The 27,642-nt window shown below is 42.2% G+C and overlaps 2 protein-coding genes across 2 annotated transcripts; one reads left to right on the top strand and one right to left on the bottom strand.

Annotated features, from left to right (window-relative positions):
* Nucleotides 1-359: 359 nt before the first annotated feature.
* Nucleotides 360-8,996, bottom strand: LOC149473081 (small ribosomal subunit protein mS34-like; the record flags this gene model as incomplete). The annotated part of the gene is made up of 3 exons (XM_089683727.1): nucleotides 360-652; nucleotides 5,322-5,364; nucleotides 8,898-8,996. Coding segments are annotated over 3 exons (435 nt in total), but the record flags the coding sequence as incomplete, so codon positions are not given.
* Nucleotides 8,996-26,733, top strand: LOC149473080 (structure-specific endonuclease subunit EME2-like). Its single transcript, XM_089683726.1, has 8 exons — nucleotides 8,996-9,002; nucleotides 9,343-9,479; nucleotides 14,830-14,921; nucleotides 18,476-18,580; nucleotides 20,651-20,753; nucleotides 22,520-22,635; nucleotides 24,243-24,432; nucleotides 26,503-26,733. Exons 1-8 carry the CDS (start codon nucleotides 8,996-8,998, stop codon nucleotides 26,731-26,733), a joined length of 981 nt encoding a protein of 326 aa, XP_089539852.1.
* Nucleotides 26,734-27,642: the final 909 nt, after the last annotated feature.

The raw sequence follows: 27,642 nt of genomic DNA, 5'->3' as shown, positions 1-27,642 counted from the left end.
AAGGGGTGTACTCATTTATGCTGAGCACTGCATATATGGAATGCCTTTAAATTATCAGTAGCACATAATGGTGTGATTTTATATAAAGTTTTATTACAGCCCAGTAAACATCAAATAGGAAAGTCCAACAGTTACTTATGGTGTCATTGAGTAAAAATGACAATTTTCAATTACGGAAGGTGTTGTGTAGTCTTTACTCAGTATGGTCTATAACTGAAAACAACCCTCAACAAAGAGCAGAGCCCACAACCCCAATTACCATGGCACTTTGTTGCCATTTTGGTTTGAAGGTCACGCTGCTGACAATAAACTGTACATGAATCCATGTTTCTAGGAAGTAGCAGAAGTCCATGGCCTTATCACACTGGTGTCCCTGTTTTGGCTCTCCTCACTTTAAGCTCCTTTTGGAGCTCATGATCAGATTCCCGTAATCTCCCAATGTCCAGCATGGGCTCTGTTAAAGGCTTTCCTTCTTTCTGCAACTGAGCCAGAGCAATAGCCCTCAGTAGTGGTGGGTATGGCACATAGCGGACAGGTTCTGGCTCCGGCAGAGGGATAAATTGCTTGAAGTTCTCTTCTTCATGCCGTGGTATAAGACGCCAGTCATGGTACATGACTTTGCTGATCTCCTGCTCTTCAGGCACGGTTTTACCTGGGTGAATGAAGAAGATGACCATCAATATAAGATCATCAAGTCACTCTACCTAAGATAGGCTCTGCTTATGATCCTGGATGAGAAATACGCTATATGGCCAAAGCTACAAGGACCCCACTCCAAATAATTGAGTGAATGTGTTTTAGTGAAGGGTACTGTTCATTCTACAATTCTCTAGCATACAAAGACATTTAGATTTGGATGTCAAGCCTACTACACACGGGCCAAATGTCGAGCGGTATTTTGGCATCTTCCAATTTTTATTGGATATTTGGCCCGATGTGGTAGCCGGTCTGTCAGAAGCCAGACGTTCGGTCGGCTTCTGTCAAAGAGGCATGATTGAAGAAGGTCTGCTGATCAGCTCCTGATCAGTGCTCTCAGCCAATGGCTGACAGTGTTGACCGAAGTGTTCTGTCCGGGATGGGGGGCATCCCTGTCAGAACCCAATAGCACAGCAGGGGAGCTCGCTGTACCAATATCGGATCATTAGTATACTATGACATACAAAGCCATCCACAACACTGCCCCAATTTACATATCTGATCTTATCTCTATCACCCAAACCGTACTCTTTGCTCCTCGCAAGACCTCCTACTCTCTAGCTTCCTTATCTCCTCCTCCCATGCTCATCTCCAAGACTTCTCCAAGGCATCACCCATTCTCTGGAACTCCCTACCCAAATCTATCAGACTATCACCTACTCTACTTACCTTTAGGCGATCATTAAAATCTCTCTCTTCAGGGAAGCCTATCCCGCCCTCTGCTAATACTGGAATCCTCTATGCTTCCAACCACTCCATCCCCCACAGTTTTACCTATTGTACCACTCACCCCTCCCTCCTAGATTGTAAGCTCCAAGGATCAGGGCCCTCAATTCCCTCTTGTATTGAACTGTATTGTTACTGTATTGTCTCCCACTATAATGTAAAGCGCTGAGCAAACCATTGGCGCTATAAAAATCCTATATAACAATAATAATTAGTACAGTGGCTCCTCCTGAGCTGTCCGTTTTTTTTCTCATTCAGTGTGTACCAGGCTTTAGTGCAAATAAAAAAAGTATCATGGACAATACTCGATTGTTCCTAAAGACATTCAGACAATTACAATCTGGTGGCAATTGTTCAATACGAATACCCTTAATTAACCTGAGATGTCCAACAAACTCATATGGGTTTGATGGTCAATAAATGTCCGCAAATCGTTAACCATATAGTGTACTTCACTCTCTTTCTTAACTACCTGCCGACCGCAGATAGCCGAATGACGGCTTCACTGCGGCCGGCCAGTTCTGAGTGGACGTCATATGACGTCCCCCCAGAACGCGCTCTCCTGCGCGCCCCAGGGGGCGCGCACCCGGCGATCTCCGTGATCGCTGTGTCCTACAGACACAGCTGATCACGTGATGTGGTAAAAGGCCAATCACAGCGCCTTTTACCACCTGATCAGCGGTGTCCAATGACACGCTGATCAGAGGGAAATGCAAGTGCCGGTTCTCGGCTGCACTTTCCTCACGCTGTCAGATCGTGAGGAAAGTACTGCCGAGAACCTGCAGTTGTCAGAGCGGGGATCGGCACCGATCATCAGGGCACTGATGATCAGTGCCCTGATGATCGGTGCCCAGCAGTGCCACCCGCAAGTTCCGCCCACCTGTGCCCAGCAGTGCGCCCACTAGCTCCGCCCACCTGTGCCCAGCAGATCACCCACCTGTGCCCAGCAGTGCATCCACCTGTGCCACTCTGCAGTGCCACCTACCTGTGCCCAGAAGTGCCACCTACATGTGCCCAACAGTGCCACCCACCTGTGCCCACCCACCTGTGCCCACCAGTGCCACCCACCTGTGCCCACCCACCAGTGCTGCCCACCAGTGCCACCCACCAGTGCAGCCCAGCAGTGCTGCCAGTCAGTGCCACCAGTCAGTGCCCAGGGGTTGTGCCAGTCAGTGCTGCCAGTCAGTGCCCAGCAGTGATGCCAGTCAGTGCCGTCTATCAGTACCCATCATCAGTGTCACCTATCAGTGCCACCTATCAGTGCTGCATATTAGTGCCGCCTATCCGTGACACCTCATTAGTGCTGTCTATCAGTGCCGCCTATCCGTGCCACCTCATTAGTACTGCCTATCAGTGCCCTTTAGTGCTGCCTATCAGTGCCCATCAGGGCCGCCTATCAGTGCCCATCAGTGCTGCCTCATTAACGCACATCAGTGAAGGAGAAAAAAATGCCTGTTTGAAAAATGTTATAATAGAAACAAAGAAACTTTTTTTTTTTTCAAATTTTTTGCACTTTTTTATTTATAGCGCAAAAAGTAAAGCGCCCAGTGGCGATTAAATACCACCAAAAGAAAGCTCTATTTGTGAGAAAAAAATTATCAAAATTTCATATGGGTACAATGTTGCATGACCGTGCAATTGTCAATCAAAGTGCGGCAGCGCTGAAAGCTGAAAATTGGCCTGGTAAATAAGGGGGTATAAGTGCCTGGTAGGCAAGTGGTTAAACAGCTTAGTTCATCAATTACTTTTCTACACTGTTTACCAAACTATTCACTGCAAACTCTACAAAGAATTAAAAGGAAACAATAGGGGTTATCTACTTAAACTGGAGGGTGCAAAAGCTGGTGCAGCTCTGCATAGAAACCAATCAGCTTCCAGGTTTTGTCAAAGCTTAATTGAACAAGCTGAAGTTAGAAGCTGATTGGCTACCATGCACAGCTGCACCAGATCCTGAACGCTCCAGTTTTAGTAAATCTATTCCTATGTATATGTGTAAGAATTTATACTAGAATTTGGAAAATTAATATAATGAGTTAGTTTGGCCAATTATTTTTTTTTTTCACATTTCATAACCCCTCATTTGCTGTGGCTTCAGTTTGTGTTGCTTGCCTATGAGTAAAAGGTCGGATGTTGCAATCAAATTTTATGGCATACTCCCTTTCAGATGCTATCATTTGAAGGCTGCACTGGGTTCTAAGCAGTCCTGCCAGAAAGACTTGCTTTTTTTTTTTTCTTCAATAAAGTCATCTGCAGACAACAGGATCTATGAAAACAGAATTATATAACAAAATGCATCCCCAAGATTCCTCTACATTGATATGTTCCCTCAAGACTAGCTGGACGGGATCATCAGAGAGCATGTACGCACGGTTTTAAGCAAACTCCCACACCCCTTCCTTTATAGAAAACAGTATTTTAGATGTCATCCAGACATTTTTACCACCAACCTTAATTATTAAACTAATTGTAAAGGATTGCTTTTTATTTTTTTTTAACCACTTCCTGTCCAGCTGTTGTATATAAACGGCCAGACGGTGGCAGTACAGGGTCGGGTAAACATTTATAAACAGCCTCCCCGCCCCCTGCTTGTGCGCACTCCCTGGGAGCACTGTGATCTAGTGCCCGCTGTGTCCTCCGGACACAGTGGAACACCGATCGTCGTATGGGACCTCTGTGCAAGGTACCGATCATGTAATCACTGATTGGCCAATCAGTGATCACATGCAGAGTATTAAGCAAGATGTTACTTCTGACATCATTGCTTACTACGTGTGAAATCTGTGAATGATCACAGAGGTCACATGGTACAAAGCTATTCACAACAGCCTTGTACCATGTGACAAGCTGTGACCAATCACAGCTCACACAGTAGTTCTCAATGGCTACAAGAATGCAGCCAGAGAGAAGGAGCAATGATTGCTTTTATAGCCTTTATGGGTGTAAAAGCAATCAGTGTAAAAAAAAAAAAAAATCTTCATCACCCCCCACAAGTAGTAGTGTCACCATGGTGACACTGTACTGCTAGGGTGACAGTATGTTAACATAATAATAATAATAATAAAAAAATAAAATAAAAATGTACAAACAAATGTTTAAAAATTATAATTTTGGTTATAAACTAATTTGGGTTATTTATTTATTTTTTTTACTAAAAAGATAAACGGAATAAATTTTGGCCAAGATTTACGATGAAATATTAAAACACTTTTTTTCAAAATTTTGGGACTTTTTCATTTACATAGCAAAAAAAAATCTCAGTGGTGAATAAATACCACCAAAATAAAGCTTTATCTGTTTAAAAAAAATGCTAAAAAATTCATATGGGTACAGTGATGCATGACCGCGCAATTGTCATTCAAAGTGTGATAGCACTGAAAGCTGAAAATTGGCCTGGACAGGAAGGGGGTAAAAGTGTCCGGACTTGAAGTGGTTAAATAACAAACATGTTATACTTAACTGCTGTGTGCAATGGTTTTGCACAGAGCAGCCCCAATTCTCCTCTCCGTGAGTTCCCCTGCTGGCACTCCTGGCTCTTTGCCCCCACCAAGTGCCCTCATAGCAAGCATGCTTGCTTCCGAGCTGGCTCTGTGTGTCCATAGACGCACAGAGCGCGGCTCCTCCCTGGCTCTGATTGACAGCAGTGGGAACCAATGAGGAGGGAGAGAGCCAAGAGAACGGCTGCTCCTGTGCACACTGCTGGATTGAGATTGGGCTCAGGTGAGTACAAGGGGAAGCTACATGCAGAAGGTTTTTTTTACCTTAATACACATTAACTTTCCCTTAATAATTTCGTTGAACTAAAATATTAACATGGATTTCTATTAAACTTTTTACAGTATGTTTTTGGTCTGTTGCTTTTTTTTTAAATTTGTAATGACATTTAATGTACCAGGACCTACCGCGATATGTTGAATAACCCCAGGCTTGCCCATGGTCCATGTTCTGGAAGACACAAACACAAGTTAAAATATGTAAATTAAGATTAAAGAATGAGCACACTGTTAACAAAACCTAGCTAGTTTCATATATTATTTAGGAAAATCAAGCAAGTTGGCAAACATAACCTTTCAAATTTATCCATCCTCCTTCGGTCACCTTAGGTCTTCAGAGTTCTTCAGTGGTATTCTAGAATCCTGCAGCTATCTTCACTGGAGTACATCAAAGAAAACACCCCTTAAACCTCTTTATGTGTGCGTGCTCTTAGCTGACAGTCTTTCAATAACAACTCTAAATTATAATCTGTCCCTATCATAAGTATACACTGGAGGTTTAACTAAAGTTCTGCAAGATGTAGCTGGTACATCTATCATGAAATCAACAGCTCTCAGTTTGTGCTATCTAAACATACACTATATTGCCAAAAGTATTGGGACACCTGCCTTTACACACACATGAACTTTAATAGCATCTCAGTCTTAGTCCGTAGGGTTCAATATTGAGTTGGCCCCGCCCTTTGCAGCTATAACAGCTTCAACTCTTCTGGGAAGGCCGTCCACAAGGTTTAGGAGGATGTCTATGGGAAGGTTTGATCATTCTTCCAGAAGCACATTTGTCAGGTCAGGCACGAATGTTGGATGAGAAGGCCTGGCTCACAGTCTCCGCTCTAGTTCATCCCAAAGGTGTTCTATGGGGTTGAGGTCAGGACTCTGTGCAGGCCAGTCAAGTTCCTCCACCCCAAACTCAATCATCCATGTCTTTATGGACCTTCTTTTGTGCACTGGTGCACAATCATGTTGGAACAAGAAGGGAACATACCCAAACTGTTCCCACAAAGTTGGGAGCATGAAATTGTCCAAAATATCTTGGTATGCTGATGCCTTAAGAGTTCCCTTCACTGGAACTAAGGAGCCAAGCCCAACCCCTGAAAAACAACCCCACACCGTAATCCCCCCTCCACCAAACTTTACACTTGGCACAATGCAGTCAGGCAAGTACCGTTTTACTGGCAACCGCCAAACCCAGACACGTCCACTGGATTACCAGACAGAGAAACATCTCCACTGCTCTAGAGTCCAGTGGTGGCATGCTTTACACTACTGCATTCAATGCTTTGGATTGTACTTGGTGATGTAATGCCCGGATGCAGCTGCTTGGCCATGGAAACCCATTCCATGAAGCTCTCTACACACTGTTGTTGTGCTAATCTAAAGGCCACACAAAGTATGGAGGCCTTTAGCTACTTACTCTGCAGACAGTTGGCGACATCTGTACACTGTGCGATTCAGCATTCGCTGACCCCACTCTGTCATTTTACGTGGCCTACCACTTTGTGGCTGAGTTGCTGTTCTTCCCAGTTTGTTATAATACCACTAACAGTTGACCATGGAATATTTAGTAGTAAGGAAATGTCACGGATGGACTTACTGCACAGGTGGCAACCTATCACAGGACCACACTTCAATACACTGAGCTCCTGAGAGTGACCCATTCTTTCACAAATGTTTGTAGAAGGAGTCTGCATGCCTAGGTGATGATTTTATACACCTGTGGCCATGAAAATGATTGGAACCCCTGAATCCAATGATTTAGAGGGGTGTCCCAATACTTTTGGCAATATAGTGTATATACTGGAGCAGGGTGGATAAAAATCAATGATTTTTTAAAAAAAAATCTGATTTGTTTTTATTTAAATCTGATTTTTTTTATTTAAAATCGGATTTTTTTGAATAAAATGCTTTTTGAGAAAAATATATTACCATCCAAAGGTTATTCCATCATGAAATAAAGATTAGTTTTTTAATTATGTAGAATAAGGCTGTATATGTTTAATTTTTTTTGGTAAATAAATTCCATTACTACATTCACAATGTCATGCTCTTCCAGAGGTTTTTGTAAGATTATTGGGCAGTTTCTCTGCCTACAAGATATTATCACAGATGCTTGGTTTACTTTTGCAGTTCTCAAAACTGAATTTTACTCAGCGGAGATCACATGCCTCTTCTTCACAGCAAAAATGTTATAACATGAACAGAGTTAAGAAAAAGACCTTAATCCTAACTTCTACAAACCTATGAATACAGAATCAACCCCTTCACTGCTAAGTTTCAAGAAGTTCAGTGAATAGAATAGAAACAATATTTTTCTGATTGTTTGGAGTGGAATAGATCTGCACAAGAAGAAAGTGAAACTAAGTGTGAGGAGGAAGGGGCTGACAGTCTAAGTTTCTTAAAATATATATATTTTGTTTAGCCAAATTAGTTACCAAACATGGATGTTTGTTTAAGGAAATCACATATGCTGGAATGTTATTGTTTCAGTTGAATAAATCTATTTAAATTGTTATTATTAAGGTAATGATTATTTTTCTCCTTCCTAAGTACAACAGAAAAGTTGTCCAAATATGAATGATTAACCTATTAAACTGGGGATAAAAAAACTAATATGAAAAGTTGTTATTCTAAAAATCTTCATCTACTTGCATATTAAAGATATACCAGCAAGAATCAGTCTTTATGTAGAAAACTAGGATTTAAATCAAGCCTTACTGACTAGTGATTTAAATTGTGATTTAACTCAGTTTGATTTAAATCAAATCCACCCTGTACTGGAGTATTTGTTACATCTGAACCTATGTCACCATACAATAAATAATTTACTATAAGAATAGTGATATGTAGAACTGTAGGGAAAATTATGGCAATAGATCTAGGAAGGTTCTATGTATTATTAAAAGAGCAACCTCAATGACCCTTTACCATCCCTGTGTTCTATTTTTGTTCCCCTCCTATCTTGTTAGCAGGGTTACCTTCAAAATACATACTTACACATCCAGCTGATATAGTGTTGTCCTGGGTCAAACCACCGATCCACTGCAGCATTCCAGGTCTTGCTCCACCATCTCATTTACTTACAACATCAGGGGGGAACTATCTATTTTGGGTTCTTGTAGCTGGCCTCATGATGGCATGCATGTTTCACTTCATCAGGGGGCTGGCTGCAAGAACCAGAGCCTCAGCAAGCCCCCTGATGACGTGGCATTGTAAAGTACCCCAAGGCCTCCCTCCCTTGATGCACCAGGAGGGAAAAAAAAAATGAAATGAGGTTCCCATGGCATCACCACAGCCCCATATTACACATGACCCCACCTTGGCTTCTAGCCCACAAAAATGAACACAACATGCAGAAGACGTAAGAGGCAGGCAAGCAAGTGTGCTGTCTTGTCTACCATGTCCATGTGTGCAGTATCCTTAAGGGCTGATTCACACTAGAATGCTGCGCGGGTTTCGTGCACCGCATTCTGAATGCGCTGCCCTTGCGACCTGCAGTGGGTGTCAGTGCAATATTACTGACACAGTAAACACAGTGCATTGGCCCACACCACATTGCATGGTACAAAAGTATGAAGTGTGAATCAGTCCTTAGAGTCTGATGAGCTTAAATACCATGGTGTGTATTCTGGCTAAGATTGTCAGCGCCATTTTCTACCCTCTCAATTTTGCAGGACGGCGGTCATGATCTTCTGAACTCTCCCTCACCTCAGCTCTGTAATCCACTTTGACCTTAGTAATATTCCAGTAGCAAGGCTCATCGAATTGCTCCAGCCAGGACTTCTTGGTCACCTCTATGTTCTTACATGCAGGGTTTACAAACAAATGGGGCACATTGAGAACTGGCTATATATATATATATATATATATATATATATATATATATATATATATATATATATAGTCTTTTGGCGCAAGCTACCATTTCAGATTAGTGTTTGGCAGCTTTTTTGGAGGACCAGAAGAGGGTATCTGCAAGGTTAGGCCTTGTGTTCTTACATGTAGAGTTTACAAGCAAATTTGACTCATTGAGAGTTGGCACTATATAAATTGTCTTTTGGTGCTTGCTAACATTACAGATCAACTTTTTGCATCATTGCAAATCACACATATATGTCTACATTGCGTTGTTGATTGATCTCTTATTGCGCAGGTCTTCTCCAAGATGCAGGGTCAGAAGGTATGCTGGAAGCTCTGAGTTCAGCTGGGTATACTTACTCCTTAGAGCCACACTCTGTGCCATGGAGCATTACCTGGAGAAGAGAGATGCCTGCTGACTGGACATGTGTAGTAAGTTGTGATTGGAACAGACAACACGTTTTTGTATTAGAGCCGCTTATATTTAAAGTGGAAGGATCAGTCAACTCCAAACTGATATTTTAGTTCTTTGTAGGTGCTGCTGAGATAAAATGCCTGTTAGTTCTTTATATCTCCTGGGGATTCTCTTATTGAGATCTTTGTTGAGCATCACAGGTTTTCACAACTGATGTGGCCATTATGAGATGTCCCATTCTCTCTATTGGGTTTTCATATTTATTCTAGACTGCGGAAAACATAGCCAGAGCAAAGGTGGCCAGGAACAGTCATGGATTATAGCAGGAAGATCTCCCTGTAAGAGCAATCAAGATCTAAGAAAGAAACCTGGGGCAGTCTCAGTCTGCCAGACGTCACCTGCAATAAAATATCCATCTGAGAGGGTTAGTCCTATTTGAGGAAATCTGTACTATTATTATTATGCAGGATTTATATAGCGCCAGCAGTTTGCACAAAGGATGACAGTACAGTTACAATACAAATTAATACAGGAGGGATCAGAGGGCCCTGCTCAGTAGAGCTTACAATCTAAGAGGGAGGGTCAATTGATACAAAAAGTAATAACTGCGGGGGATGGGCTGATAGAGAAAAATACATGTACCGTTGCTAGGAGGGGGCAGGATAAGCCTCTCTTAAGAGATGAGGTTTTTAGGGATTGTCTAAAAGTGGACAGGGTAGGAGATAGTCGGACACATTGGGGAAGGGAGTTTCAGAGGATGGGAGTACCTTTGGAAAAGTACTGAAGGCAAGAATAAGAGGAGGTAACAAAGGAGCTGGAGAGCAGGACGTCTTGGGAGGAAGGAAAAGAACTGGAAGACTGGAATTTTGAGACTAGGTTAGTGATGTAGCTGGGGGCTGAGTTGTGGATAGCTTTAGAAGTTGTTGTAAGTACCTTGAATTTAATTAGTTGAGTAAGCGGAAGCCAGTGGAGGTATTGTCAGAGAGGGGTGGAGGACACTGAATGGAAGCCAGTAGAGGGATTGTCAGAGAGGGGTGGAGGACACTGAATGGAAGCCAGTGGAGGGATTGGCAGAGAGGGGTGCAGGACACTGAATGGAAGCCAGTGGAGGGATTGGCAGAGAGGGGTGGAGGACACTGAATGGGGGCCAGTGGAGGGATTGGCAGAGAGCGGTGGAGGACACTGAATGGAAGTCAGTGGAGGGATTGGCAGAGAGGGGTGGAGGACACTGAATGGAAGCCAGTGGAGGGATTGGCAGAGAGGGGTGGAGAACACTGAATGGAAGCCAGTGGAGGGATTGGCAGAGAGGGATGGAGAACACTGAATGGATGCCAGTGGAGGGATTGGCAGAGAGGGGTGGAGGACACTGAATGGAAGCCAGTGGAGGGATTGGCAGAGAGGGGTGGAGGACACTGAATGGAAGCCAGTGGAGGGATTGGCAGAGAGGGGTGGAGGACACTGAATGGAGGCCAGTAGAGGGATTGGCAGAGAGGGGTGGAGGACACTGAATGGAGGCCAGTGGAGGGATTGGCAGAGAGGGGTGGCAGACACTGAACAATTGGTAAGAGCAAATAGGAGCTGTCAGTACTAAAGTCTCTTTTAGAAATTCTAGTTGCTGGACTATTATGCTAACCCAAAGGCTTTCAGTACTTTGAGTCAATAACTCAGATTAGATGAGCCGTTCTGATTTTTCTCTGGGTTCATTAGCTAAATTCTTGCCCTAGGTTGGAAATAGAGATGAGCGAATCGAACCAGGCGAAGTGGAATTCGTTTCGAATTTCAGGAAAAATTCGATTCGTGCCGAATCCGAATATTAGCCAACTTCGGATGCACGAATCGAATTTTTCCCGATCAGCCGGCAAAAAGTGTCCCTGCAGAGAGCTCCACTATTTCTGACAGTTCTCTGACAGTTCCTTCACATTTACAGCGGTTGAAACATTGTATCTATTTGTTTCCATTTAGGATACAGATGTTTTTATTCGGAAACAGATACAATGTTTCAACCGCTGTAAATGTGAAGGAACTGTCAGAGAACTGTCAGAAATAGCGGAGCTCTCTGCAGATACACTTTTTGCTGTACTGGAATACTTCTTCTTTTCATTCTTCTTTTCATTCTTCTCATTCTTCTTTTCATTCTTCTTTTCATTCTTCTTCTCATTCTTCTTTTCATTCTTCTTCTTTTCATTCTTCTTTTCATTCTTCTCATTCTTCTTTTCATTCTTCTTTTCATTCTTCTTCTTCTTTTCATTCTTCTTCTTTTCATTCTTCTTCTTCTTCTTTTCATTCTTCTCATTCTTCTTTTCATTCTTCTTTTCATTCTTCTTCTTCTTCTTTTCATTCTTCTTCTTCTTCTTTTCATTCTTCTTCTTCTTCTTCTTTTCATTCTTCTTCTTCTTCTTTTCATTCTTCTTTTCATTCTTCTTCTTCTTCTTTTCATTCTTCTTCTTCTTCTTTTCATTCTTCTTTTCATTCTTCTTCTTCTTCTTTTCATTCTTCTTCTTCTTCTTTTCATTCTTCTTTTCATTCTTCTTCTTCTTCTTTTCATTCTTCTCATTCTTCTTTTCATTCTTCTTTTCATTCTTCTTCTTCTTCTTTTCATTCTTCTTCTTTTCATTCTTCTTCTTCTTCGTTGTGCCCTGTGACTGCCCAAATGAGTGAAGTGTGCGGTGATTCTAAGATCGACGGCACTCATCTGCATGTCATACTGACTGACAGTATTATTTCTCTTCCCCAGCAGACTCCAAGGGCATTTAAATTAAAGGTACAGTGTTCTGCACTAATATAAAGGCTCTCTGAAGCCTAGAAACCCTTTTAATAAGTTAAATTCGCAGCGAATAAATTTGCATTGAATCAAATTTCTCCCGCAAATTCGGCGAATCAGCCGAATTGAATTTTTGAATAATTCGCTCATCTCTAGTTGGAAGCTCTGAATTTATTGATGCCAAAAATAGCCAAACAACAAACATTTTCAGGGGAAGGTCAGTAATGAAGGCATCCAGGCTGTGTCAGTACTGGTTTCCTTTATGTTATTATGTTAAAAAGAGAATAATACATTCTAATAATTCATATTTTATGAGAAAAGGTTTCCATTGTATTCTTTTTATGGCACCACCTTTGTGCACAAACAGCAAGCCACTGCACACAATGTAATTCTCACACACTGTTTTCTGTAATTCCTTTTACCTATATGCAGAATACATTTTTTAAACCTGAATGCCAAATGCTAAGCATGTATATAATGTCATCATGTAATCTGGTAAGTATTCAGTAAACTATAATCAATGTATCATAAAACTAGCATACAGTGTTAAAGTGGAATTTCACACAAAAGAGGGAGTTCTTTTTTTTTGCCGCCAACTCACCCCCCAACATGTTTGGTCATACGTTGTTACGTTACGGTCATACTGGGGGGGGGGGTCGAGCGGGTATCTAGTTTTGACAGGTATCTGCTCCCACTTCCACTTGGATCGCTTAGGCAATCCGAGTGAAACTTCGCCCAGGCGATCCAAGAGAAACTTCACCCCCACCCCCCTCTTAACCCGCAACATTTTGGGACACATCACAAGTCCCAGAAAGCTGCAAGACCATTCACAAAGTGCAGCTCAACTTGTGCATGCGCAGTAGGTAGCTGGCTGTGAAGCTGTTAGGGCTCACTGCGCACTTCAATTAATAAACATGCTTGCACCGGGCTGCCAAAGACCAGTGAGTAACCAGCCCAGGTGAGGGCGGCACTTGATCCATGGATATCTAAATATCCTTATAATGAAAGTCAGTAGCTACAGTATTTGTAGCTGCTGACTTTTAATTTTTTGGGGGGACTTTGAAAATCCTCTGACTTGATATCAGCCTGCACAGGGGGCACTAAGACTGAGAGAGGTATTCTGAGCTTATCATGGCTAACACTGGGAGCAGCCTCCAAGGGTGGGAATCAGAGGGATGAGATCATCAGTATTGGGCAGGGTGGATAAAAATCAATGCTTTTTTTAAAAAATCTGATTTTTTTATTTAAATCGGATTTTTTTTTAATAAAATGCTTTTTGAGGAAAATATATTACCATCCAAAGGTTATTCCATCATGAAATAAAGATTAGTTTTTTAATTATGTAGAATAAGGCTGTATATGTTTAATTTTTTGGGTAAATAAATTCCATGAATCCATTCACAATGTCTTGCTCTTCGAGAGGTTTTTGTAAGATTATTGGGCAGTTTCTCTGCCTACAAGATATTATCACAGATGCTTGGTTTACTTTTGCAGTTCTCAAAACTGAATTTGACTCAGCGGAGATCACATGCCTCTTCTTCACAGCAAAAATGTTTTAACATGAACAGAGTTAAGAAAAAGACCTTCATCCTAACTTCTACAAACCTATGAATACAGAATCAACCCCTTCACTGCTAAGTTTCAAGAAGTTCAGTGAATAGAATAGAAACAATATTTTTCTGATTGTTTGGAGTGGAATAGATCTGCACAAGAAAAAAGTGAAACTAAGTGTGAGGAGGAAGGGGCTGACAGTCTAAGTTTCTTAAAATATATATATTTTGTTTAGCCAAATTAGTAAATAAACATGGATGTTTGTTTAAGCAAATAACATATGCTGGAATGTTATTGTTTCAGTTGAATAAATCTATTTAAATTGTTATTATTAAGGTAATGATTATTTTTCTCCTTCCTAAGTACAACAGAAAAGTTGTCCAAATATGAATGATTAACCTATTAAACTGGGGATAAAAAAACTAATATGAAAAGTTGTTATTCTAAAAATCTTCATCTACTTGCATATTAAAGTTATACCAGCAAGAATTAGTCTTTATGTAGAAAACTCTGATTTAAATCAAGCCTTACTGACTAGTGATTTAAATCGTAATTTAAATCAGTTTGATTTAAATCAAATCCACCCTGGTATTGGGGGATTAAGTAAGAAAATTGTTACTCTACCGGGACCAAAGAAGAGAATTTTTACCAAAACAACAGCAAAATTATACAACAAGAACACAAACAGTAACACTAGCACTGTAATAATAATATGTTATGAGGCAAAAAGAAGTATGTGTGTGTGTGTGTGTGTGGGGGGGGGGGGATAAGGAGTGCACATAAGACCTACTACAAATATTTACTCAGAATGGTGATATAATGCCAGCTATTGAGAGCTGCTATCTTGGGGTGTCCTCTCTTCCTCTTAGATTTGGTTCACACCTGCAGATGCAACCAAATGCAGGTGCATTTCCATGTGTGGCATGAATGGCAGCCTGTTCATTTCCATGGACTGCTCTACACACGAGAAACACAGAAATTAAGTTCCGAACTCTTTTCATTCAGCTAACACAAAAATATTTCTGGATTTTCCAATCGCTGTTTTTATATTCCAGGATGGTCTGGATCTATGTAAAGGGAAAGAAGAGCAAATGCTGATTCTGGTGGAGCCTAGAGAATTTCTCAAGAGTGTCTTCTATTACATTCAGGTAAAATTTGGAAAGGTGAAGAACATGCAGATTTATATATATTCTGTATCTGCTACCCCTCTCTGCCAATCCCTCCACTGGCTTCCCATTGCCCAACGGATAAAATTCAAAACATTAACAATAACATATAAAGCCATTTATAACTCTGCCCCAAATTACATCACCAATCTTGTCTCCAAATATCATCCAAACCGTACTCTCCGCTCCTTGCACGACCTTCTACTCTCTAGCTCCCTTGTCTCCTCCTCCCATGCTCATCTCCAGGACTTCTCCAGAGCTTCCCCCATGCTCTGGAACTCTCTACCCCAATTTATCAGAATATCGCCTACTCTGCTCACTTTTAGGTGATCTCTGAAAACCTATCTCTTCAGGAAAGCCTATCCTGCCCTCAGCTAATAATGGAATCTTCTACTCCTCCTACCAGTCCATCCCCCACAGTTACTAACTTTTGAACCACTAGCCCCTCCCTCTTAGATTGTAAGCTCCAAGGAGCAAGGCCCTCCTATCCCTCTTGTATTGTTGCTGTATTGTCTCCCGTTATATTGTAAAACGCTGAGCAAACTGTTGGCGCTATATAAATCCTGTATAATAATATACTAATAATAATATAGGGACCCATGGGGCATATAGCTCAATATCCATGTGCCATATGTACAATAATTGCATTTGCTGAGGTCAATTATAATAGATGTAAAAAAAGGTTTACAGTATGTGTCCTAGATTTTTTATTTTTTTGTGCTTAAAGTGTTACTAAACCCACAACAGTAAAATCAGTCTGTATATGCAGTAAATCATGCTTGTTATACTCACTGTGGAACCTAAGGGGTTAATCCTCTGCACTGTGTAAAAATTATGTTTGATCCAGACTTCTCTGATCCTCCCCTTCTACTGCTGTCCCCAATCCATCTGCTGATAGAACAGAGCCTTGGAGACAAGCTGCACATGCACAGTTTGGTGTGTATTGCTAGAGACCTTTTTTTATTTTCTTGGGAGAGTGCATATATCCAGCACAGGGTCAATAAGCACTGTCCAGACAGAGGTTTAGGGGTCATGCAGCCTCATAAGTCAGTCGGGAGAATGAAAACTCCTCCTACCATCTTTATCCAGTACTCTGCTGGACATTGATAGAAGTCTCAAGACTGCTCTACCCGCTGATAAAATAAAAGGTACTTAGCAGTTTATATTTACTAAAATAATTATATTTCCATGTTCTATGTACTGTGGGAGGCCAGATATAGTTAATGCAGGGTCCAGGGTTTAGTAACACTTTAAAGTGGAGTTCTACTCACTTGTCAAAAAATAACTCATTAGCTACAAAAACTGCTGACTTTTAAAAAACAGCCATTTACCTGTCCCTCGGTCCTGTGGTGTGTCTCCCGCAGCCCGTTTCACCGGCCGTCCTGGATTCCAGGAGGCCAGCAGGCCGTCATGTATTCCAGGAGGCCGGCATCTTCAGTGTGGGCACCCAGCTGTGATAGCTTGCGGCTTCACAGCCGGGTACCCACTGCACATGCGCGAGTAGTGCTGCACTTCCTGAATGGTCCTGTAGTCTTCTGGGACCTGTCACGTGTCCCTAAAGACTACAGAGAGGGAGGGAGGACAACTTCTGTTTCCAATCGCCTAGGCAATCAGACCGGAAATGGGAGCAGGTACCTGTCAAATTTGGGCACCCAAAGGTGCCAGTCCTTAATGGGGAGCGGGGGAGCAGTCCTTAAAGCGGAACTTCACCTTTTGGGAGGAGCTCCGCCTTAAGGCTCAGTTTACATCTGTGCGTTTAACTGCGTTTTTATCAAGTTCCTGTGAGTTATGTGTGGATCAGTTTATTAATTTCAGTGGGCTTCCCTACATGTAGGAATCATGGTAAAGAAGCCCCTGACCCCTGTTAAAAATTATGCCGCATCAAAACGTACCCTGCATTTCAGTATGTGTGAAAACAGACGCATGGGAGTGCCATTAGGAGTTGATAAATACTACTACTACTAATAATAATAATTAATTAATTCAGAAATATTGGCACTGCCACGTGTCTGCCAAAGGACAGCCCTTTTGTTACCATTTAGTAACTTATATAAAGAGAAGTACAGACTCCTGTAGTGTTGGCTCTGAAGAAGAGGTTGTGTCCTCGAAACGCGTTAGCCAGTTGGTCATCCAGGGTTCCATCGTATGGACTCAGATGTTGTTTGGATCATACACCTTGTTCAGTTTGACATACCTGTGTTATTATGTCCATTGTGAGTATGATACCTATTTTTGTTTCTTTAATACATTATTTTAAACGATAATGCACTAGGTCGGTGCGCCCTTTTTCTGTTTCTCCATTTGTATCCAGTGTATTCGGACCACCCCGGTCTGTTGAGGGCAGCAAGCAGTGCATATTCCAGAAAATTCCAGAACATTCTTATTAGGTCTACTGAGTCCTTTCCTAGCGCAGGAGTAAAGTGTTTGTTGTACAGGATGTTTTGCGTCAGGAAAGCGCACAATTTTGTTCACAGCCAACAGTAGTGTGAATCTTACCTTAGAGAGACTTGAAGTAGTAAAATGTTGCTAAATGTCTATGTATATTTCAGTTGTTTTCATTTTGGGAGATTATACGTGGAAGTAGTTTAATTACAAAGGAATATGTAAGAAAAGGCATGTACTGTAGATGGATATAGAAAAGATATGAAGTATACAGATAGAACAAAGGGGAAAACAAGGGAGTGATGCGAACTGAACCCACATTTTCTTCCACTCAGGCTTTAGATCACCTGAGCAGCCATTTTTTTTAATAACAACAAAAAGGTACTTTTTTTACTCAAAAGAATGTCATGGTAAAATGTTCCCATATTGATTCATGTGCTTTCTAATTTGTAATGATAGATCCGCTTTCATTGGTATTAAAAGCATGGCATGATCGGGGTGGAGGTTGTGTTTAATCCTTTCACTGGCACTGACGTAAGGGCAGAACTGCTTGCAGTAGGCCATGTCAGTAATCCTTTTTGCAGTTGCATTCCCTTAAGCCAAGGGTCTCCAAACTTCCTAAACAAAGAGCCATTACTGTGCTTCAGACTTTTGGGGAGCCGGATTGTGGCCCTTGGGAGTAGAAAGGTCCTAACATGAGTGGGAAAACGCAATGCCCCATTTTTGGTGTCAGTGGGAGGAATTGTGCTCCATCATTGGTGTCAATTGTTGATGTCATTAAAGGGAGTTGTGTCCCTTCATTGGGATCAGTGATGGGGGGAGGTATGGTTGGTATCAGTGGAAGAAATAGTGCCCTAAGGGCTGGAAAAAACAAGCAAAGGCCTGCATCTGGCCCCCGGGACACAGTTTGGAGACCACTGCCTTAGTCTATAAGCTAATAGCCACTACGCTGATCATGAACTTATGGCAGAGTGGTACCTGAGACTCTCCTAATTCATGAAGGGCCACAATCAGCAGCTGCCGATCATAACCAGTGAAAACATTGCCAAAGTGGTCTGGGTATGTGAGGTGAAAAAATGGACATCGGGCCCAGCAGTGAAAAAGTTAATAACAGCCTTGTAAGATCTAAAGTAGCTGATCCCTCTCCATTCCTGGCTCCTGAAAACGCCATGACTCCGACCTCTGTGTTTGGAATAGATAGGAAGTGTTCTGGAAAGAAGATCACCTTGGCTTTTTTGGGGCTACATGATTATAGAAGGTAAGTTGGATTACAGACTGCAACTTTCATTAAAGAGGACCTTTCACTTTTGAAATAATACCATTAGTCTGATTCAAGTTAAACATTTTTATTTACATTTTTTTGTCCAAAAAACTTTCTGTTCAAAGCTACAGTGTTCAATAGTCAGTCTGATTTTAAGATGCAAGTCTGGTTTACAGATTGAAATTTAAAGCAGAACTCCATGTAAAATTTTACTTTCCCATGCAGTGGGGCTGTGCGCTGCATGGGAAAACTGCTCGTTTTGTCCAGGGGTTTAGTGGAAAAGCTATATATATCCCGTCCTCCGATCCTCCGGAAAACCACGCTCCCCCAAGTCCAGCGGTGGACTGTTCCTGCCATCCTCAGGCTCTGAGACGGTCTGTTGGCATGATGACGTCAGGAACAGTCCATTGACAAGACCGCTAGTATGCGGGGGGGGGGGGAAGCGGCAAGGACCAGTGTTGCGCTCTGAGGATCATCTGATTCGGTAAGTATATTTTCACTCTTATGACCCCTAGACAAAAACGAGCAGATGGCCCGTGCAGTATGGGCACAGCACCACTGAATGGTTCAAAAAACATTTTGCCCCGATTTCTGCTTAAAGGTTAAGTGTTGAAGGTGAGGTTGCACACACATTAATAAAATCAAAAATGTGCATTTATTAAAAGAGAAGTATGGGCTATACAAAGAGAAAATCTTCTACTCACCTAGGTTGATGCAGCATCAATCTGATGCTGCATCTGTCCCCCACCGGCTATCCACTGAGAATTAAGTGATCAGACACTGCTGAGTTCTCCCCTCCACTCTGAGAAGGGAGCAGTGATTGTCAGTGACTGGCTCTCTGCTCTGCCCCTCCAGCACTCACTGGAGTGATAGGCGGGGGTGGGAGTGGCTGGCTCAGGATATCAGTGGATTGCTGAGAAGCTGAGTCAGTTGCCGGTCCAGGATTCTGGGTGGATTCCAACCATGTGGTTAGGATCTTTCGGAGCCTGGACTGGCTCTGTGAGGTCAGAAAATGGATCACAGGAGTGCAGAACAAGCTGCACACCTATGATCCATAGGAGACGATTGGCAATGCTTCTCTTTTAAATATATGCATTCAGTCCTGCAGAGCATTGCAAGTGTAATCAGTGCATAGTGGGTGTAGTTCACAGGCACCTGCATTATTTACCCCAAGTCCTCAGTTTTTTGCTAAAAACCGTGCACTAACAACACCAGACTTCTGGTTCCAAAAGCTAACGTAACAAAGAGGTGGGTTCTCTTTTTATAGTAAGTAAAGTGCAGCACTATAAATAAGTAAATAAATTATAATAATGTCCGTATAAATGAATATTCTTATGGTGACAATCCGTGTGTAGAGTACCCACTATGGCGGTACTTCAGTGCTTGTGCTTTTAAAAGTGGGGTAAGAATACGCACTCACCAGATGCGTAAATAAATTACGCATATAGATCAATGATCGGAGGTCCCCTTTAATGAAGTGGAGTCATTGATTTCCTAGAGCTCACCCCTGAATCAAGATCTACCTTATTACACAGAGGAGGGAGTTCCTGCTACACAGGTTGCTACACCCACTCATCCCTTAAAGGGGACCTCTGGTTTACTGGATCCATATACCACCCAGAAGTGCCTGACATACCACCCATACAGAGGGAGGATATCTCTATACATGGCTTAATCCGCTTCCTTAAAGGGGACCTCTGATGATTGATTTAAATGCGTAATTTCTTTACACATCTGGTGAGTGCGTATTCTTACCCCACTTTTAAAAACACAAGCACTGAAGTACCGCCATAGTGGGCACTCTACACACGGATTGTCACCATAAGAATATTCATTTTATACGGACATTATTATCATTTATTTAATTATTTATAGCGCTGCACTTTACTTACTGTTTTGACTGAAGTTTTATTTGGTTACCTTTAGTGCATAGCTGCTGACGTTGAAAGCACTCACTTTTTTATTTATTTATTTGGGGTTCTCTTTTTATGCTTGAAGACGGAAAACACTGAGATGGTATAAGTGAACTGACTGAGCTTTAATAGTAAATGTTTTTTTGACCACCAGATGTCAAAGACTGTCGCGTAAGATGGAGAGACACTCTCTAGAGCCAAGCCTTTGCTATGATGAACAGCCAGAAAGCCAAGTGACCAGGCGACATATAGATGAGGTTGGTAGCTAATCTACATTTAAATACCAGTCCTCGGTTAAAGACTTCTCCATACATCATCTTCTTTAGTATCATCTTCTAGGATTAGTTTTGGAAACTAAATTTTGAATACAATTTTTTGTTTTAAGCAAGAGCCTAAAATGAATTTTGTTTTGCTACATAGTTCTTTTACTTTGCTGCATTGTGTCCTAAAGGGGGGGGGGGGGGACTATGTGGCCCAGTGAGCTTATGCAATACATTTCTGTCTTAAAGTGGAACTAAAGGCACACGTACTTACCTTAGTTCTAGTTCCAACAATCTGACACCCATAAAGTCCCTGCTCGGCGCTGTTCTCTTCTCCCTGGGTTCTTTTGGACCCTGGTTTTTGTTTGTTTTGATTGGCTGATGTGGGATGACATCACTCCCATACATGTGCAGGAGTGCAGTCATCCGGGCACGCTGGGAGTTTGCCAGTTTGTGCAGTTCAGTGTACATTCTACAGAGGACTGCAAATAGGCAGGAAAGTGTAACATTGCATTTTTTTTCTGCAATAAAAAGACTGCCTGTTCACAAATGTTTCTATTTTACATTTAGTTCCACTTTAAGTTTACATGTTCCAGACACCTCAGGTCCCATGCACACTAGACATTTAGCAACGAAGCATGAGATCCCAGCATCTTGATGCGGGCGGAAGGCAAAGGTTGCACCATCCAGCCTCACTGTCGGCAACTTGTAAAACTCTATGAGAGGCTGAAAGCTGCTGCGGCTGGACAGGCCTGGATGTTGCACTGAGTGTTCCTAATGTTTGTGGCAGTATCAGGGGTGGACTGACAACTCATGGGGCCCCCGGGCAATAGGGGATTATGGGGCCCCTGTGTCCTTGTCCAAACTCAAAAAAGCCTATGAAAAAGGTACCAGGGGCATCTCATGGGGCCCCCTACTGACCCCGGGCCCTCGGGCAGTGCCCGAGTTTCCAAATGGTCAGTCCGCCCCTGGGCAGTATGTGGCCAAGGATGAATGCTGGGAGTGCACACTGCATGTATTCTGGGTAATCGTTCCTGGGAACATACTGCCCTAAATGTTAGTACCACTCTGCGCACCATCCAGTCCCATCCATCCGCAGCAGCTTTCAGCCTCTCATAGATTTTTTCAGACTGTCAGCAGTGGGGCTGGATGGTGAACTTTTCATTTGCACCAAAATGCCAGGATTTCAGGCACGGGGGGCTAAACACCCAGTGAGCAATGAGGCTTTTATGTTGAAGCCATAATATATTTTTCAAACTAGCTTCTGGGGAGAATTTACTAAAGATTTGTCACTTTATTTAACCTTCCTGTGTAATTTACAGTAGAAACTGAGTTATTGTCAAAACTTTTTGTAAACTGACTGCCAAGTGGCAAGATCAGCCCTCTTTCTGATCAGTTTCAGAGCTGTAATAAGAATCTCAGACCTTCTCTGCATCAGTGGCCCCGGCTTAGGTGTTTTTTTTTCTTTTGTTTTTTTTTTTACTTTTTGTAGTCATGAATGTAAAATTATTTTGTAAGAAAAGGAGCGACCTTTGCATCTCTTTACAAGATCCTTTTAGATTGGGGCAGCACCTAAATATGGGCGTAACATGGTGCAAAAAGATGGAGTTGCCCTTTAACTCTGATTTTTCTCTAGTTTATTATCACTGTTAGGCATGCTGTCAAATCTAAATTTTAATGTGAAAGCATTATGTATATTCTAATAAAGTTTTCTCTGTGATGTCACCTTCTTTGATAACTGTTATCCTCCTCTGTGGAGGTAGGCACTTATCTTTCTACAGCTGTACCATGAGACCGAAGTCTTATTCTTGGATACATGGAGAGAACTGGGGCAACATGTGTGTGCTGTGACCAAGAGTATAGCTCAGCGCCCGTTCCGGTGAGTTCACAAAAAAGTGACTGGACAATGTAAATTCCTTGTGAGTGAAAGGTTATACAAGTGACATGAGCAGCCTTATAATCATTGCCCTGCTTTAATGGATTATTTAGATTTCTGTTTTTCAGCAAATCAGCATTTTCAGGTGGTATAAAGGAAAAAGAATTTACATTTAAAATGAATTGTCTATTTTGAATCCACTGAATGCCTACTAAATTATTTCCGTTTTAGGTGTACGCCAATAACCAAACTGCAACATCTTGAAATAACATACACTTAGAGCAGAGCTAAACCCTCTTGCCCTTTACAGCCAAGGAAGCTATTTTCTTAGCCTCTGTTTAATCATTTGACCTCTCGAAGGTTTTACCCCCTTCATGACCAGGGAATTTTTTTTATATTCACCACTGTGCTACTTTAACTGGCAATTGCTCAGTCATACAACACTGTACCCAAGTGAAATTTGAGTCTTCTTTTGGTGTTATTTTTTATTATATAAACAAAAAAAAACCCCAAAAAAGTTTGGGGAAATAAAACACAATATTTTCTACTTTCTGTTATAAAAAATAAAGAAATGTAAAAAATCTAATTTCTTCATAAATTTAGGCCAAAATGCTGCTACATGTCTTTGGTAAAGGAAAAATCCCACTAAGTGTATAATAATTGGTTTGTTTGAAAGTTATAGCATCTAAAAACTATGGTGTATATATACTGGAATTTACGCAGCTTTAACGCTGTGCTGGTGATCAGTGACTTACAGTTGGACTGTGATAGTGTGGTGGGCAATCTAGTGCTAACAGACCGCCACTGGGAGGTAAATTAAATGACACTGACATCACTAATACAGTGATCAGATATAATACTTTACACTGTCCCTGTACTAATTACACTGGCTTGGAAAGGGTTCACATCAAGGGGCAGTCAAGGGGTTAACTGTGTGCCTAACAAGTGTTGTATGTGTAATATGTGCTGCTTTTACTAAGGCCCCTTTCAGACGGGGTGGACCAGTCAGCGGATCAACTGTCTTCTATGAGCGGTCGAATGGAAAACAACCGTCTGTGTGTTTCCATCCAACTGCCATCCCATCCGATCCGGTGGACAGAAGGGGAATGGATCCCCATCCATCTCTTTTCGACGGATCAAATCGGATTGGATGTCGTTGGGTGTAAACAGACACATGTCCATTTACACCCGCCGCTCCATAGAGGAGAATAGAGGTTTCAATGGGTCCACCTGAAAAACGGGCAGATGGACCCGATCAGAACGTCTATGTGAAAGGGGCCCAAGAGATCTGGCTGTTTTTTTTCCCTGCTTTTCAGGGAGAAGAAACAGACAGATCGCTGTTCTGTGTACAGAGTCCTGTGTGTTTGTAAACACAGGGCTGTGTGCTGTGAATGGATACAGCCAATCAGCAGGTGTCAGCCATAAATCATTGGATGAAACCTGCTGACAAAATTGCACAGTGTCCAGTCTCAGTGGGGGTCAGCAGTGGGCACACGCATGCATGCCCCAAATTTTTCTTTTCTTTGCAGCAAACATTGAGGTCAGATGACCTATAAGTGATGGTGCAGCAAGGTGGACCGTGGTAAACAACGTTCTCTCTCTGTCTGCAGGTTGCACTGGGAGGCTCAGAGCTACTCCTTCTGCACCTCAGCAGGCACCTGGCGAGGGTGGGGACCCAAAGGATCGCTCACTGGCTTACCATTGGCCTGGAAGAGACAGATTCAGCAGTTTAATAGAGTCAGTCCAGCAATGGCTGCAACTATAACAGAGGCCTATCCTTCTCCACAACTCCTTATGCAGGTCAGTGTCTTTGTGTAATGTGTTTTCTGCCCAGGATCCACATGCAATGGGGGAGATTTACTAAAGCTGGTGCAGCTGTGCATAGTAACCAATCAGCTTCAATCTTCAGCTTGTTCAGTTATCCTTTGACAATAAAACCTAGAAGCTGATTGGCTACCATGCACAACTGCACCAGATTCTGTGTGCACCAGTTTTAGCAAATCTCCCCCACTATTTTTCACACTAAAGGGAAAGCTTGAGCATCTGCAGATATTAGACAGAGGAGTGTATAGCCATAGGGATCATTGGTCACTCCTATCAAAACAATGGACCATCTTCTAAGGCAGGGTCTCCAAACTTTCCAAACAAAGGGCCAGTTTAACCTCTTGACACATGCAAATGTGCGGCCTCCCGGTGTCTGGGCCTAGACGCTGAGCGGCCGCACATTTGCGTTCTATTAAAAAAACATATGTGCTGAGAGCACACGCCTGCGCACTCCCAGCACACATGTCCAGTACTCATGGAAAGGTCCCAATCTCCTCTTTCGATCGCGACCTTTCCCGATCATGTGACAGTGTGTCACGGCGGTCACATGACGCTAAACCCTGCCCCGCCTCCCGACTTCTGAAACCCTTAAAGGGCCAGGAGGCGCCGGTGCCAAGGGGTAATGTCCTTTAGACTTTCTGGGGGCTGGATTAGGAGTAAAAAAAGTCCCTGATGTTAGTGGGGAAAAGTCATTGACGCCATCTTTGGTGTCATTGGGAGGAAATTTGCCTCATCATTGGTATCAGTGAGATAAATTCTGTCCCATCTTTGGTGTCATTGGGAGGAATTGTGCCTCATCGTTGGTGTCATTGAGATGAATTGTACCCCATCATTAATGTCATATGGCCCTATTGTTAGTGTCATTGGGAGAAATTGTGTCCCATCCTTGGTGTCATTGGCAGGAATAGTGCCCCATCATTGGTGTCAGTGAGGGTAATTATGCCCCATTGTTGGTATCATTGGATGAAATAGTTCCCCAAGGGCCAGATAAAAGCAAGTAAAGGGCCGCATCTGGTCCCCTGGCCACAGTTTGGAGACCACTGTTCTAAGGCATGCCGTAGAAAAGCACATATCTGAAATTGACTGGAAGTAAGACATTTACTTAGTTACATCAAGCTGATGTACAGTATATATAAAAATAGACCTTGTTTTTTAATTGCTTGTATAAGATGGTTTTGAAATTTTACAATCTTTCCCAAAGCCCCTCTCATCTACTATTCCCCACTGACAGGTAAGCTCAGTGGCCAATAGGGAGGCACAGGAGCCAGGAGAGGGGGAGGGGGTGTCAACCCTCACCATTACTCTTTTAAGGCAATATTTGCATATTCGAGCACCCCAGAATATGGGGATCTCTGGTGGATCTGGAAAATATTAAAAGGAAAGTGCTTCAAGTATTTCTTAGACTTTACCATACTAGTCTGGAAGGTATTAAAAGGTAAGTGCTTCAAGTATTTCTTAGACTTTACCATATTAGTCTGGAAGGTATTAAAAGGTAAGTGCTTCAAGTATTTCTTAGACTTTACCTTACTAGTTTAATAGAAACATACATTGATGCTGTTCTGTAATCATTATTACATCATATTAATGTATTTTTTTCAGTGTCAGCAGTGTAAGCACCATGTTTGGCTTGGTATCAGCCTGCATTCCCCTGTACAGCAGAGCTCAGAAAGGAGGAAGCACAATCAGCCAGGTGTTGCTGCAGTGCAAAAGGAGCATGCTGATAAAAGAGCAGTGATGAAGGGATGAGCGCAGTGTGCTGCTTCTCCTTTCATTGCCCTGACACAGGGTGGGGTGGAAAATAGATCTGTAAGTAAAAATGAATCCACAGCAGAAACAAATCAAGTCCCCTCCCCTTCCAGGCAGGGATGTGCTGTGAGGCAGAGCTGTGTAAATGGTAAGACCGGATGGACAGAAACACAAATCCTTTAGCAGGTAAATAAGCTCACATGTACGCATTTCATCTGTTCCGTATTAATTCTAGTAGTCGGTGTATAAAGCTGATGTTATTCAAAGAAAGTAAATTCTGTATCTTTTCTCTCTATCCAGGCATACGTGGCATGTAATACTGATAAAGAGAGACTATCTCTCCTCAGTAACCTGAGGGTACCACGTGCTGGAGGTGCCACAGACGATATGGAGTATCCAGATGAAGATGTCACACAGTCTAATGACCAAGACCAGACAAGAGAGAGGCGCATTGGTCCTGATTTGTCACGACGCATCTGGCTGTTCATGACCTCAACCAATCCAGAACTGGTATTGGACTTAAATTCCTAGTACATAATCACTGGTGCTTTTGTACTGTTATTTGGCAGTAAAGTATTTATAATAAAAATATGTTTCCAATCATTGCAGTAAGGAAAATGTGCCTGTGTGTTTTAATGACTGGCTCATTCGCACCCTATGGAAAGATCTATAGTCACTTTAGATCAGTGGTTGTCAACGTATGAGATAAAGGGGGCATCAAATGTGGCCCCTGACATCACCAAAGGACCGCACATACTGTTCAATATATAAAATGCTTGAGTGGACTGTCGGAGACTTCAGACTTTAATAGATGAAAATGAGGGCTAGAGAGTGTAGACGTGCCACATTTTGGGCTGGGGGTGTGCTTTTGAAGACAATAGAAAACAGGGAACACGTTACATGAAACTAGTAAACATCAATTCTATTGCCCCAATCGATGTTTCCACTATAGACCACTAAGGTCTGAGGGCCACACATCATATATGAAAGGGCCACATGCCTACAGTCAATAAAGTGGTACTTTAGCTAAAATAATAAAAATGGGCAAACAGGCAGGAAGTTTAATGCAGAAAAGACATGCTTTGTCTCTTCTGCACTGAAGTTACTTACCTGCTGATGATTTTTAGGTGACAGGTTCTCAGTCTAAAAGATGTCTCCTCTGTACTTCACTGAGTGTACTGCAATGCAAATCGCACTGCAATACATTCCTTCCCGACTCTGCTAGCCAACGAAAGTGACAAGTGACCTGGAAAAGATGTCATACACATAGTTTTCTGGGTCACAGCAAGAAGGGGAGGAGAGTGGACGTGTGTCCACTCTCCTCCCTCCCCTCCACCACATAAAATACCCCTCAAAATAATTATGAGGCCACTCCCATATACACTATATTGTCAAAAGTATTGTTCGGCCTGCCTTTACACGCACATGAACTTTAATGGC

The sequence above is a fragment of the Staurois parvus genome, unplaced genomic scaffold (genome assembly GCF_062004578.1).
Source record: "Staurois parvus isolate SC_StPar_1 unplaced genomic scaffold, SC_StPar_1.0 ptg000018l, whole genome shotgun sequence".
NCBI lineage: Eukaryota > Metazoa > Chordata > Amphibia > Anura > Ranidae > Staurois > Staurois parvus.
The sequence above is the reverse complement of the archived record's forward strand: the minus strand, read 5'-3'. Positions and strand labels throughout refer to the sequence as shown.

Coding starts and splice junctions, on each gene's coding strand:
- LOC149473080 (XM_089683726.1), top strand. Junction 9,480..14,829: donor CTGCTGACTGGACATGTGTA/GTAAGTTGTGAT, acceptor TTTATATTCCAG/GATGGTCTGGATCTATGTAA. Junction 18,581..20,650: donor GGGCTACATGATTATAGAAG/GTAAGTTGGATT, acceptor TTTGACCACCAG/ATGTCAAAGACTGTCGCGTA.